Source organism: Galeopterus variegatus, unplaced genomic scaffold (assembly GCF_000696425.1).
Source record: "Galeopterus variegatus unplaced genomic scaffold, G_variegatus-3.0.2 Scaffold6722, whole genome shotgun sequence".
NCBI classification, from domain to species: Eukaryota; Metazoa; Chordata; class Mammalia; order Dermoptera; family Cynocephalidae; genus Galeopterus; species Galeopterus variegatus.
The window spans coordinates 17,686-33,262 of NW_007732833.1; the positions used below are offsets into that span (position 1 = coordinate 17,686).

The 15,577-nt window shown below is 35.3% G+C and overlaps 1 protein-coding gene across 1 annotated transcript in view; it reads right to left on the reverse strand.

Moving 5' to 3' along the window:
• The window catches only part of LOC103606599 (CWF19-like protein 2), a gene marked incomplete at its 3' end in the record, with an annotated part of 82,806 nt that overhangs the window by 13,399 nt on the left and 53,830 nt on the right, over positions 1-15,577 (reverse strand). The window contains 1 exon segment of the mRNA XM_008591174.1: positions 8,369-8,581. Within this exon segment, the coding sequence (XP_008589396.1) occupies positions 8,369-8,581 (213 nt within the window).

Consider the following 15,577-nt stretch of genomic DNA (forward strand, 5'->3'; position numbering starts at 1 on the left):
GTGGGATCCGAACCCTCGGGCGGGAGCGCCGCCACGCTTCCCAAGCGGCGCACTTATCCAGTGCGCCACCGGGCCGGCCCAGCCCCCAGCATTTTAAAGCAAAAAGAATGAACCTTCACATATGCAAATTTTAAAAAATTATTTAGGAAATCAAGGGATCCCAGTAAGGAATGGAGACTGTGACAGGAAAATCTAATTGTTTACAAATGCAGGAAATAATATACCTGAAGAGGGTAGAGAACAAAAGGTGCTGACCTAAGTAATTTTGGAAATGAGTGGAGTCTGTAAACTAAAGGCAAAAGCAACTGGACATACCCACTATACTCTAGTTTAAAAAATTGTTTCCCACAGGGGTACAGGTTAGCAATTCTGATACTGCTATACAATTGAACTGGAATTAAATGGATGGTAGAGTGGGAATTTATAGATAAGCATGGAGAGGGGGCTAGAATAATTCGTGTGGATTAGAGTTGAAGACATCAGTATGAAATCATGTTTAGCTTGATATAGACATTGATGATTATAAACAGAAAAATTAACACAGGTTAGTATACATACATATATTTCTTTACTCTGTCCCTGAGAGGGACTAAAAGAAACATCCCAGTAGTAATGATATCCAGACCCTGGTTTTTAATACATTCTCCAATACCTCGGAGAAATGGCTGACTCCAAGACTGGGTCAGAAAATACACAAGATTAGCCCGAAGCATTTTATCATTCCAGAAAGTAAGAAAATCCTTAAAAAACAAGTAAATAAATAAAAAGCAAAAACCCCATTCATGGGGGTATGTCAAAAAGATACAGGAGCCAACTAAAAGTGTTCTCAATAGCCAAAGCTGTAAGAACTTGAGCAACAAAATTAATAATGTAGTATCTGGTGATAATAGAACACATAAAATAAGTATCCATGAGTCCATAATGACATAAAAAAATAATTGAATAAATACATAAGTAAACAGGTGAGAAGAGACAAATCTCCCATGTAGAAAAATTCCAAATAATTCATGTAGGAGAGCGCCAAATCCGACAGTGAGGAGACATACTCCTTAAAACTGTCAAGGTTATCAAAAATAAGGAAAGTCTAAGAAACTGTTCCAGCCAAGAAGAGCCTAATGAGACATGACTACTAAATGTAAGGTGGCATCTTGGATGGGATCTTGGAAGAGAAATAGGACATGAGGTAAAGACTAAGAAAATCTGAACAAACTATTCAGTAACATTATCAGTACTGATTAACGAATCGTAACAACAAATATACTATACTAGTAGTGTAAGATGTTAATAGCGACAACCAGGTGCGAGGTATATGAAACTCTATATATCATCTCAATTTTTCTGTAAATCTAAATATTTTCTAAAAGATAAAAACTATTTTTTTTAAAAAAGGATGTGCACAGATGACTTTTATTAAAAAAGGAAAGAGGAGGCATGGATAGCTAATGAGAAGTTATTAACCGTCTAACTAACGAGTGCTAAAATACTTTCAATAATGTATTTTGGATCTAAGATGATACTTTAAATGTTAGAAATCCAAGCCGAGTATGAACTGCTAAATTGCTTTGAAATACTGTTTCAGCTTAAGGGCATAGCAATTCCTTAGAAACTCATTATCACATATGATTAACTTAAGGAATAACTAAAGGGAATAATTTGTTATTACTTATTCAGGTTAAGAAATTGTTCTATTTGCTACAATGAATAAGATAGGCAGTCAGATATAATGAAATTCCTTCTAATCAATATTTCAAACATTTCTATATTGAAATATTCACAGTGAAAGGCTTAAGGTAGATGGTAATTTTTTAGAGCAATGACAGCATAATAAACCATAGATGGAGAAGGAAAGATTCAAATGACTTCATATCCTTCAGTATGAAAAGCTTAGTCCAAGAGGGAAGATACAGATTAACTCACAGTAAACTGAAAGCAAAGAGAAGAATTTAATACCACTAGAAATAATTAATTGGAAAACATGGATTACCTCACAGCAGAAAAAGAAAACTAAGAAGGGGAAAAAAATGTATGCAAGAGTTGAAAAAATAGAAATGTCTGTTACTGGCCAACAGTTTTGGCCAATGAACTGAGAAATGCCTACTTTGGGATGCAGCCTAAAAAGTAGGAGGCTTAAAAAATGGCTTATACACTTAACACCTCTGTGCCTCCCTGCACCCAGCCTGTCTTCAGTATATTAGGGAAAATGAAGTCATTGAATAAACACCCCTAAACTTCTCCTAAGGCATTTTAGGAAAACTTTAAATGTTACTTGATGTTCAATTTACACTTACATTTTTAAAGGTGTGGATGATCAGACAAAAGGGGAATGAAATATTTATACGTAAGATGATCATTATAAAAAAGAAAATGTTTATGTGAAAGTCTGGAAAGAAAATTAGAAAAATTAATACAAGTAATTGGTTAAGGTTTTTATTTTTTTATTTTTGGTTGAATTTTCAATGGAATTTTTATATTTACCTTGTTAGTAAAGTATGGAGGGAAAGAAAGAAGAAAAAGAAGGGAAGTAAAAGAAACCAAAATCCAAACAGATAAACTGACTATCATAATGATCAAAAGATATTAAAGAGTAGGTGTGTGTGTGGAAAAGAGTGTGTGTGTAAGTGCAAGAAACAATTAAAAAATATGTAAATATATATTCTCCAAACTAGTAGCTCCCGAAACTAGAATTAATTCATTCAACCTCTTCTTTTTTTTTCTCACACACTCCACTCCGGGCTTCTCTCTACTTCATCAATGAAAAGCTCATTTCTTCCTCAAGGCTTTTCAGTCCCCGATACTCCTTCCTGAAACATTATTCATTCATATCTTCATGTCATTTCCTCTTTTCCATCTTACCTATCTTTACCAACATACCTCAGAGAAGACTACCACAGACACTGCTTGATGTGGTATGTTCCACCATCCATGCGGATGTTCCCCCAGAGCCACTGCCACAGCCACTACCACTGCAAGGGCAGCTTGCGACCACAGCCACCGTGCAGGGGGCCTGCTAACAACTCAATGGCATTGATACAAGGAGCATCACCATTGGAGACCAGAGAAAGAGGTGAGCATAATATTTCATCCAACAACTACAGAATATACATTCTTATCAGAACACGGAACATTCTCTAGGATAGACCACATGTTAGGTCACAAATCAAGTCTCAACAAGTTTTTAAAAATTGAAATCATTTCAAGCATCTTTTCTGATCAAAATGGTTTAAAACTAGAAGCCAATAACAAGCAAAACTCTGAACACTCTACAGCCACATGGAAATTAAACAACATGCTCCTGAATGATCCAAAAAGAAATTACACAAGAAATCAAAAAATTTCTCAAAACTAATGAAAATAGAGACACATCATACCAAAAACCTGTGGGATACTGCAAAAGCATTAATAAGAGGGAAGTTTATTGCAATAAATGCTTATATCAAAAGCAGAAAGATTTCAAACAACCTAATGCAATACCTCAAAGAACTAGAAAAACATAAACAATCCAATCCCAAAATTAATAGACAGAAATAATTAAGATAAGAGCAGAATTAAATGAAATAGAAGCCAAAAAAATGATACAAAAAATCAATAAAACAAAAAGTTGGCTTTTTGAAAAGATAAACAAAATAGACAATCTACTACTAGGCTAACAAAAAAAGAAGAGAGAAGATCCAAATAACAAAAATCAGAAATGAAAAAGGATACATTACAACCAATACCACAGAAATACAAAAACTCATTAGGCTATTATAAACAACTATATGCCAACAAATTTCAAACCTTGGAGAATATGGATAAAATTCTGGACAAATACAAACCACCATGACTGAACCAAGAGTAAATGTAAAACCTGAATAGACCAATAACGAGCAATGAAATTGAAGCAGTCATCAGCAGTCTCCCAACAAAAAAAAAAGCCCAGGACCAACTGGCTTTAATGCTAAATTCTAACAAACTTTTAAAGAGAAATTAATACCAATTCTCTTCAAACTATTCCAAAAAATTGAAACAGAGGCCACTCTCCAAAACTGATTCTATGATGCCAGCATCACCCTGATACCAAAACCACACAAAGATACAAAAAGAAAGAAAACTACAATCCATTATCTCTGATGAACATATCAACAAGTATCTTCAACAAAATTTTAGCAAACAGAATGTAGCAACACATCCAAAAAAATTATATATCATGATCAAGTGGGACTCATCCCAGGGATGCAAAGATGGTTCAACATAAATGAGTCAATAAATGGGATAAGCCATATCAACAAAACCAAGGACAAAAATCATATGATTATCTCAATAGCTGCAGAAAAAGCATTTGACAAAATTCAACACTGCTGCCCGATAAAAATTCTCAGCAAATTAGGTATAGAAGGAAAGTATCTCAATACAATAAGAGCCATATACAAAAAACCCACCATCAATATCACCCTGAATGGGAAAAAGCTAAAAGCTTTTCTCTTAAGACCAGGAAAAAGACAAGGATGCCCACTCTCACCACCCTATTTAACACAGTATTAGAAGTACTAGCCAAAGCAATCAGGCAGGAGAAAGAAATCAAGGGCATCCAGACTGGAAAAGATGATGTCAAACTGTCCCTGTTCGCAGAAAACCTTAACAATTTCAGTAAAATTGCATGATATAAAATCAACATGCAAAAACCAGTAGTGTGTGTGTATACTCCAATAACAAACTAGCAGACATCAAGAAAGCAAGCACATTTATGATAGTTACCAAAAAGCTAAAATACCTAAGAATCAACTTGACCAAGGAGGTGAAATATCTCTACAATGAGTACTATAAATCACTGTTGAAAGAAATCAAAGAAGATACAAAAAGATGGAAAGACATTCCATGCTCTTGGATTAGAAGAACTAACATTGTGAAAATATCCATACTACCCAAAGGGATCTATAGATTCAATGCAATCCCCTCAAAACACCAATGACATTTTCCATTGAAATAGAAAAAAACGCTAACATTTATATGGAACAACAAATGACCCCAAACAGCCAAAGCAATCCTGAGCAAAAATCATAAAGCCCAAGGCATAACACTACCTGACCTCAAATTATACTACAAAGCTACAGTAACCAANGCAAACAGAATGTAGCAACACATCCAAAAAAATTATATATCATGATCAAGTGGGACTCATCCCAGGGATGCAAAGATGGTTCAACATAAATGAGTCAATAAATGGGATAAGCCATATCAACAAAACCAAGGACAAAAATCATATGATTATCTCAATAGCTGCAGAAAAAGCATTTGACAAAATTCAACACTGCTGCCCGATAAAAATTCTCAGCAAATTAGGTATAGAAGGAAAGTATCTCAATACAATAAGAGCCATATACAAAAAACCCACCATCAATATCACCCTGAATGGGAAAAAGCTAAAAGCTTTTCTCTTAAGACCAGGAAAAAGACAAGGATGCCCACTCTCACCACCCTATTTAACACAGTATTAGAAGTACTAGCCAAAGCAATCAGGCAGGAGAAAGAAATCAAGGGCATCCAGACTGGAAAAGATGATGTCAAACTGTCCCTGTTCGCAGAAAACCTTAACAATTTCAGTAAAATTGCATGATATAAAATCAACATGCAAAAACCAGTAGTGTGTGTGTATACTCCAATAACAAACTAGCAGACATCAAGAAAGCAAGCACATTTATGATAGTTACCAAAAAGCTAAAATACCTAAGAATCAACTTGACCAAGGAGGTGAAATATCTCTACAATGAGTACTATAAATCACTGTTGAAAGAAATCAAAGAAGATACAAAAAGATGGAAAGACATTCCATGCTCTTGGATTAGAAGAACTAACATTGTGAAAATATCCATACTACCCAAAGGGATCTATAGATTCAATGCAATCCCCTCAAAACACCAATGACATTTTCCATTGAAATAGAAAAAAACGCTAACATTTATATGGAACAACAAATGACCCCAAACAGCCAAAGCAATCCTGAGCAAAAATCATAAAGCCCAAGGCATAACACTACCTGACCTCAAATTATACTACAAAGCTACAGTAACCAAACCAACATGGTACTGGCATAAAAACAGACACTAAGACCAATGGGACAGAATGGAGAACCCAGAAATCAACCTGCATACTTACAGTCAACTGATCTTTGAAAAAGGCATCAAAAACATACATTGGGGAAAAGACTGCCTCTCCAATAAACAGTGCTAAGAAAACAGGACATCCACATGTAGAAGAATGAAACTAGACCTGTACCTCTCACCATATACCAAAATCAACTCAAAATGGATTAAAGACTTAAATATAAGACCTGAAACTATAAAACTCCTAAAAGAAAACATAGGGGAAACACTTCAAGAAGTAGTACTAGACAAAGACTTTATGAATAAAACTCTGAAAGCACAGGCAACAAAAGAAAAACAAATGGTAGTATATCAAGTTAAAATGCTTTTGCACAGCAAAAGAAAGAATAGACTGGAAAGAAAACCTACAGAATGGGAGAAAACATTTGCAAACTACACATCCAAGAAGGGATTAATGTCCAGAATATACAAGGAACTCAAACAACTTAGCAGTTAAAAAAAAACAAGTACATCCATTAATAAATGGACAAAGGAACTCAATAGGCATTTCTCAAAGATATACAAATGGCCAACAGACACATGAAAAAATGCTCACCATCACTAAGCATCAGGAAAATACAAATCAAAACCACACTGAAATATCATTTCATCCCAGTTAGACTGGCCATTATCAAAAAGTCAGAGAATAATAAATGCTGGTGAGGATGCAGAGAAAGGGGAACCCTGCTACACTTTTGGTGGGACTGTAAATTAGCACAGCCATTATGGAAAATAGTACGGAAATTTGTAAACAACTACAGATAGAACTACCATATGATCCAGCAATCCCACTGGCTGGGTATATACCCAACAGAATAGAAATCATCATGTTGAAGGGATAACTGCACTCTCATGTTTATTACAGCTCTATTTACAATAGGCAAGATATGGAACCAACCTAAATGTCCATCAAGAGACAACTGGATAAGGAAAATGTGGTATATATACACAATGGAATACTATTCTGCCATAAAAAGGAACGAAATTCTGTTATTCAAAGCAACAACGATGAACTTAGAGAAAATTATGCTAAGTGAAATAAGCCAGGCACAGAAAGAGAAATAGTGCATGTCCTCACTCATAAGTAGGAGCTAAAAAATAAACAAATAAATTTTTAAAAAATAAAGAAAAACACAACAATTACAATACCTTGAAATTTCAAAAGGAGAGAACAGAACTGAGTTTCCCAGAGGTGGGAAAAGGGGAGGATGAGAGGGTGTAAGGGAGGAATTGGTAAAGGGACACAAAAAATGACTACATTGTATAATGTTGAATAAACTAATTAACCTGATTTGGGCATCATGTATTGCACACAGGAACTGATATTCAAGACTGCACCCCACAGATATGTACAATTAACTATGTTTCAATTTTAAAAATTAAATAATTAATATTTAAAAATAAATATATAAAAATTACCCCCCCCCCAAAAAAAAAGCATGCACAGAAAAAGAATGTCCTCACTCACAAGTGGAAGCTAAAAAATAAGAAGAAAGAAAGAAAAAAGATACAACAATCACAATAATACACTGATCTTTCAAAAGGAGAGAACAGAACCGACACCATCTGAGGTGGGAAAGGGGTAGAGGGAGTTAGCAAGAAATTGCTATAAGGCCACAAAAAATGATTACACTGTATAATGTTGAATATACTAATTAGCCTGACTTGAGCATTACATATTGTACAGAGGTTTTGATATTCAATGCTGCACCCCACAGATATGGGTAATTGATTATGCTTTAATAGATAATTTTTTAAAATTCCTCAGAGAAGCCTTCTGGACCATGTTATCAAAAATAATAACTCCACCATCAATTTATCCCATTTCCTCGCTTTATTTGTTTTATTACAATTAACATTCTCTTCAATCAGGGCAATTATTATTTAATTTATTTTCTGCCCTATTTCACTAGAATACAAGCTCCAAAAGTCTGATTCTCTAGTTTTCCCCAGTGACTAATTAGGGTCTGATATATACCAAGTATACAAAAATTATTTACTTAATATAACAATTAAATCTATAAATAAAGGACTATTTTATACTAAGAACAAGGCTAGATGCTTGGTATACAATGGTGAACAAAACTTACCTCTGTTTTCATGAACTTTAAAGACTGTTCGGGGTGAGACCCAATAAACAAGTTAAGCAAAGAAAATATAATGAACTTCTTCAAACTGTGAAGTATTCTATGAAGAAACAAACAGGTCCTATGGGAAAGTAAGCAAAAAGCAATAAATATATTTCTTACCTTAACACCTATTGCAACAATAAGGTGCTTGGGAAATTGAGAGCTGTCAAAACAGTACAGACATTTTTCCATTTGTGCAACAAGACTCTGATGCTCAGCAATAGCTTTTTTCCTCTGGTTCTCTTCCTCTTCACCAAGACATTCTCTCTCGGCTGCTTTGGAGACAAACATGTCATCCAGAGTATAAGAGTCTCCATCTGTTTTCCCCATAAACTGAAAAGCCAAAATAACAGTAGTAGAGATCAGAAGGCAGTGGTTAAGATTTTATTGTACTGTACTACCCTGAAGTCATATCTGTAAATTCTAGGATAAAACTCATATATTTAAAAAAAAAAAAAAAAGAAAAAAAAAAAAAGAAAGAAAGAAAAAGAAAAAGAAAACATGATTAAAACTGAAGTTTGACCTTCAAGAGTCAATCAATCTATCATCATCCTCACAGCTAAAACATGCATCAAAGCTGATGTAGTGGACTGAATTATATCCCCCCAAAACTCACTGAAGCTTGAATTGTGTCCCCCAAGTTTTACGTATTAGAAAATTGGCCCCCACTGTGACTGTTAGGAGGGTGGAAAATCCTGTTATGGTGATTGAAAGGTGGAGCCTTGAAGAGGTGATTGGATAGTAGGACCATACAGTAGTGAACGGATTAAAAATGGTAGTCAGGGGCATGATCCTGAGGGCTTTAAAAGAAGAGGAGAGTATCTTTCTCTGCTCTCTGCTTCCACCATCTTGCAATGTGAGACCCTTGGGTCACTGTCACCACCACCAGATGGACTTTGGACTTCTCAGCCTAAGAAACTGTAAGAAATAAATTTCATTTTCTTTATAAATTACCCAGTTCCAAAAGTTTTGTTATAAGCAACAGAAACAGACTAATACAGCTGAGTATTTCCTATGTGCAATTCTATGTGATTTGATTATGTTTTATACTCCTATGTGGTAATCTTTATCACTTTCATCTAATAGATAAGGAAATTGAACACAGAGGTTAAGAAACTACTTTCATTTTAAAAATCAGCATACACTTTATACAGAACATGAAACATTTTTCTACCATATCTCCAGGTGCCATTTCCACACCTCCCCCAACATAAACCATGGAGAGATTGATACTTTTAAAACACAAATTTTGTTTGCTCATTTTATGTTCCTGCTTAAAATCCTCAAAGAGCACTATATTGTATATAGGATCAAGTTCAAACTCTGGTTTGGCTACTAACTTACACACACAGAAAGACATGGTGGTTAAAAGCTTAAACTCTACAGTCAAAAAGACCATGGTAAAATTCTCACAGACAATTTTAAGTATTAATGTATGCAAAGGGCCTGACATACTCATATAGCAAGACCTCAGAAAAAATGGTAGTTGTTATTATTTTCTCCCAGATTCTCTCAGAACAGTGTTCTCAAATGAGGGCAATTATGCACCCCACCCACCAACACCACCACCAGGAGACACTTGGCAACATCTGGAGACATTTTTGGTGTCACAACTTGCGATGAGAAGGGTTGCTACCGCTATTTACCGACTAGAGGCCAGGGATACCACTAAACAGTCTACAATTCACAGTCCTCCTACAACAGAGTTAGCCAGCCCAAAATGTCAGTAGTGCCAAGGTTGAGAATATATGTTTCAGAGAGATTCTGATTTAGTTACTGCAACAAAGAAAGTTCTTTTATATTCACTAATGATAACAACCATCCACAGGAATTGAGGAGTTAAATAGAATTATTACTGATATTCTGTTTAAACAGTTTCCAAATTTAAGCCTGGAAATAGCATTAGTGAATTAATAACCTGAATATTAAGCACATAAAAATACTGAATGCCCTCTAACCATGAAAGCTAATTTGTTTTTCCATTTTGATGTTTGAGTAAAAAAACCTGAAATACAACAAATTAAGTGGCATCTTATTAAAAAATCATGTATTCAGATCCTTAAATGAAAACTCTGTGAAAACTAACGGCTTTTTTTTAGTGTCACAATGTAGAAACAATGGTTTACAACAAATCTACTTAATTAGTATTGCATTATTACACAGGGATTACCAACAAAGAAAAATAGACTGCAGCCTAACTTTTATAAAAGCATTTCAAGTTTTATAATAATATTTTTTTAATCAAAATTGTAAAAACTTCTTCAAGCTCCAAGCCCTCAAATTCATTGGACAAAGGATGAAATTAGATGATGAAATATAAATTTCAAATAATTTTCGACACTAATTTTCTGTAAGAAGAAAATGGATAGTTTTCTTTACAAAGAAAAATGGATAGTTTATTAAGCCAGTATACTCAATTGTCAACAAGTTAAATGTAGGTCAAAATCTGAGAGAACTGCCCAAGAGTCCTCATAAAATCTCACCACGCTTTAGAACTGGGACCTGACCACAGCTGATACCACTTCATACCCATTAGGATGGCTATTATAAATAAAATCAAAATAAATTAAAATAAAATAAAAAACACCAGAAAATAAGTACTGGCAAGTATGTGGAGAATTGGAACCCTTGTCAATTGCTGGTGGGAGTATAAATTATGCAGACACTATGGAAATCAGCACAGTGGTTCTTTAAAAAGTCAAACATAGAATTAGCATTTGATCCAGCAATTCCATTTCTAGATATATACCCAAAAGAACTGAAAGTAGAGACTTGTACATCAATGTTCATACAGCATTATTCACAAGAGCCAAAAGGTGGGAACAATCCAAATGTCCACCAACAAATAAATGGATTTTTTTTTAAGTGGTATACAGTATACATACTATGGAATATTACTTAGCCTTAAAAAAACAATGAAACTCTTATACACTCACCAACATGGACAAATCAAAACACATTATGCTAAGTGAAATAAGTCTCATACAAAAAGAGAAGTATTGTTATAACTCTGCTTACATGAGTTACCCAGAATAGGCAAGTTCATAGAGACAGAAAGAAGTTACTAGGGGCTGCAGGGAGAGGGAGGCAAGTAAGACAGTGGAAAGAGGAGTTACTATTTCATAGATACAGAGCTTCTGTTTGAGATGATGAACAAAGTTCTGAAAATGGATAGTGGTGATGGTTGTGCAATACTGTCAATGTACATGATGCCACTGAATTGTACACTTAAAAATGGTCAAATGGTAAAGTTTATGTTAGGTATATTTTATCATTAAAAAAAAACAACTGGGACCTGAACTAAACAATGTTAAATAAATTTTTCTGGTGTTTCCACCTCCCTTCATTCCCCTCATCCCTAGGTGAGGTTTAGAAAAACAAAAACTATTTCCTTAACAAGCTTGGACTAAGATCAAGCCCCTACATCGTTTGGGAAAAGAAAAAGCTATTTCAACATTTATCTTACTCAGTTCTATGTAAAAGCAAAATATCACTTTTACCATTTTATGACACGCAAATTTCAAACTTCCTTTAGGGGTTTTGTCACAGGAACATATATACATGATTTCACACTCTTTGATTAGCCTCTTCCAAATCTAATATCCCATATCTAAAAAAGTCTCTGAGAATGGAAATGGCTACCATTAGAACTAAAATGACCAAAGGATGCCACAATAAGTTGACAATTTCAATATTCCTTATTTTACTCTAATCATACCTTTAAAAAAGGTGTGTCACTTAATCTCTCAAAATTTGTTATTAACATTACAGTTTACTGGAAATAAAAAAAGGATTCAGGTTTAAACATGCATTATTATGGAAATAAGTAATCCATATTTTAAAGATTACCTCTAAAAGAAAATACATTAAATCTTAAGTGTTACAAATATAGAAAAAATAAAATTGTCAATAGAAACACAAACATCTTTTATTAGATAATAAAATCATCTTGGTTTTCTTAAGGTGAAACCCTAATTACTTTGAGTCTTTTTTCTTTCCCTTACCATTTTTCTCTTGTACTTTCCATTTTTTCTCCCCTCCAGCCCATTTTTAAATGTTCCATCAGTACAAAAAGGATAAAATTCCTGTCCACAGTGCTAAAAAAATTAATGAGGAGAGATGTATCTAGATCTCATGAAGATGTGCCTAAGTTTACGTTGCCAAGGAAACACTGACGTCTTAAATTTTAAATGAAAGAGTTTATATTTAAAGATTGCTGGAGTCAATAGAATGTATTTTAAGAACAAGCAGAGCATACACAACGTATTATTCCAAATACCAATAAATGACACATGGAAATTAGACAAAGACATTAAATTTAAGCAACAATCAACAACTATCATTAGCATGAATCATTTGAAAGGCAGTACAGTTTAAGCTGGACTGGGAGTTAAAAGTTGAGGCTTCTGATGGTGGCTTTTGTGACTCATTAGCTGTAGGCATAGGAAAGTTACTTAGCCTTGTATAAGCCATTTAATTCTCTTAGAGTCTCAGTTTCCGTATCTATAAAATGTGGAAGATAAACAAGATTAGTAAGGTCCCTTCCCAGAATCAAAAAATCTTTGGTTCTATGATTTCAAAGGAAGAAATTCTTTACCAAAAAGAAGTTATTACATACCTATTATCTTCTGGAAAATCATAATAAATACACTAGCATATACATGGTAAGAAAACATATGAACGTGCCCTTCTTTTTGGGGATATTTTTGATTGTTCCCCTTTTTTCATTAATTATGTAGTACATTTTCAGAAAAAAAACCTGAGCAATATAGAAAGGAAAAAGATAAAAACACAGCAACCATAATTCCCCTATCTTAATACAAACAAGTTCATATTTGCATGAGATACCTTTCTCGAGCTGGTTATAAGAAAGAGATGCTATTAAAGATTTAATGGTAAAATAACGAAAGAAAGTGAGCCGAGATGCCGGGTACTGTTCAAGCTTTATTAAAGAAAGAAATCTGCCGGGCTGTGCTCAGAGTGACACAGGGCCCATGGCTGCCCTGAAAATGGTGGACAGCCCCAACAATGGGTTTGCGAGTTTATTTTAGCTTTTGGGTGCGAAATCTACGGGGGGAGGGACCATTAGGTTGATGTAACTGGGTGAAGAACTGCACCGATGCAGAAGTCAGGAGGCTTCTTGTAAAGGGAAGAGAGGAGGGGAAGGGAGGAGGTGGGCGGTGCCATTTTGTACTTGGGCTTGTCTAAAGTGGCGCTGGTTATGTTGCAGATCTATTAATAACAACTGGAAAGAAAGTGAATAAAATCTGAATTTCAGAACTGCAAGAAAAGGATGGACAGTAGAAATTAAATAAATAAATAAATAAATAAATGTAATACGATAGTAATAAAAAGTAAAATAGCTATCAACAGCAAAATACAACCCAGACTTGAATAGACCAGAAACAGTACCAGACATGCTGTTCAACATGAAACCTTTCCTGTCTCCCAATTCAGATCAGGTCACCCTGGTGCGGCTCTCAAGACTTTCATGTCTTTCACAGTAATATGCACAATCATAATTACTGAATTCATTTTTCATTATTCTTTATTTAATGCTTCTTTTTCCCCATTAAGCTATAAGCTCAATTAAGTCAAGGATCATGTCTTCCTCAAGTGCCAGAGTATCCCCAGTAAAACACCTCACAGACTAAATGAGACCAATTAACATTTGTTGACTAAATAAACAACTAAATAGATTCTTCTTCTACATCAACTATTTCTGATGGCTACTTTTCCCAAGATCTCAGATCCATTTTCAGGGGAACTACTAAGTAAGGGAAGTACCCAGATTCAAAGATATTTGAAGGAAAATAAATATTATTTAGATACCCTAATCCAGGGATTGACAAACTACAATAAACAAGCCAGCCACCTGTTTTCATAAATAAAGTTTTGCTAGAATATAATCACACCCATTCATTTACGTATTGTCTATCACTTCCTTGCACCATAATAGTAGAGCTGGTAGTTGCAACAAAAAGCCAAAAACAGGGCCGGCCCAGTGTCGCACTGCTACAGTGTGCCGCTTGGGAGCGCGGCGGCGCTCCCGCCGAGGGTTCGGATCCCACATACAGACCGGCCGCTCACTGGCTGAGCGAGGTGCGGGCACAGCACCAAGGGTTGCGACCCCGTTGCCGGTCCCGGTCCGGTACGGACGCGACACTGAGGGTTGCGATCCGTTGCCGGTCACGAAAAAAGACAAAAAGGAAAAAAAAAAAGCCAAAAACATCTACTATCTGGTCCTTTCCAGAAAAAGTTTGCGGACCCTTGTCCTAGACAAATGACTTCCAACTAAGAAGAAGAACACAGAATAATAAGCATGTGTGGTCTCTTCATGAAAATATTTAATGTATTTAAACTATATACCAATGATATTATGATCTCTAAAAATGCATTAACTTAGATACTTTAGTTCATAAACTTTTAAAAGTGCAAAGATTACGCACAGTGTTTACAGAAATGGTCAATACTCCAAATACTTTCTTTTTAATTATAAAACATACAAAACAAATTGCTACTATGCTGCGGCTAATTATTAGGCAGGATGAACTAAATCACAATGCCAAATCAGCATTTCCATAGCAACCTGTACCTCAATTAGCTCTACCACATAGAGGTGAAGTCTGGCATTGCTCTATATATTGAAAAAAACACCTTTGTCCTTTTTGTTTTTTCCTTTTTGTCTTTTTTAATGAACGGTAACGGGATCACAACCCTCGGTGTCGCGCCCGTACCGGGGACCAGCAACGGGATCGCAACCCTCAGTGTTGCGCCCGCACCGCACTCAACCAGTGAGCGGGAACTGGTCTCCACATGGGATCCGAACCCTCTGCGGGAGCGCCGCCGCGCTCGCAAGCGGCGCACTCTCCAGTGTGCCACCGGGCCGGCCCTTTGTCCTTTTTTTATGAGAAATTGCCTAATATAATTTAAGTCCATCCTCTTTCTTCTGCTATCACATACATATCAATCGTCAGGCCAAAAAAAAAAAAAGACAGAAAAAGTTAACACAATTGATTGCATGAAGAGAAAAGGGTTGGAGCTACCAGCACTTCCTTAGCTGCTACAACCAAATAAAATCTCCACTTAATAATACAAAGAAAACAATCTGCTTGAATAAAAATAAAAACCTTATCAAAATGTTAATACAACACTGCTACAAATTCAACAACATGTAAATTCATCAATCAATAATTTTTTAAAAATCTGGACTGAATGTGTACAGTTGTACACTCAATAGTTTGTCTAGGGGCTGGCCCGGTGGCGCACTGGAGAGTGCGCCGCTTGGGAGCGCGGCGGCGCTCCCGCGGAGGGGTCCGGTCCCATGTG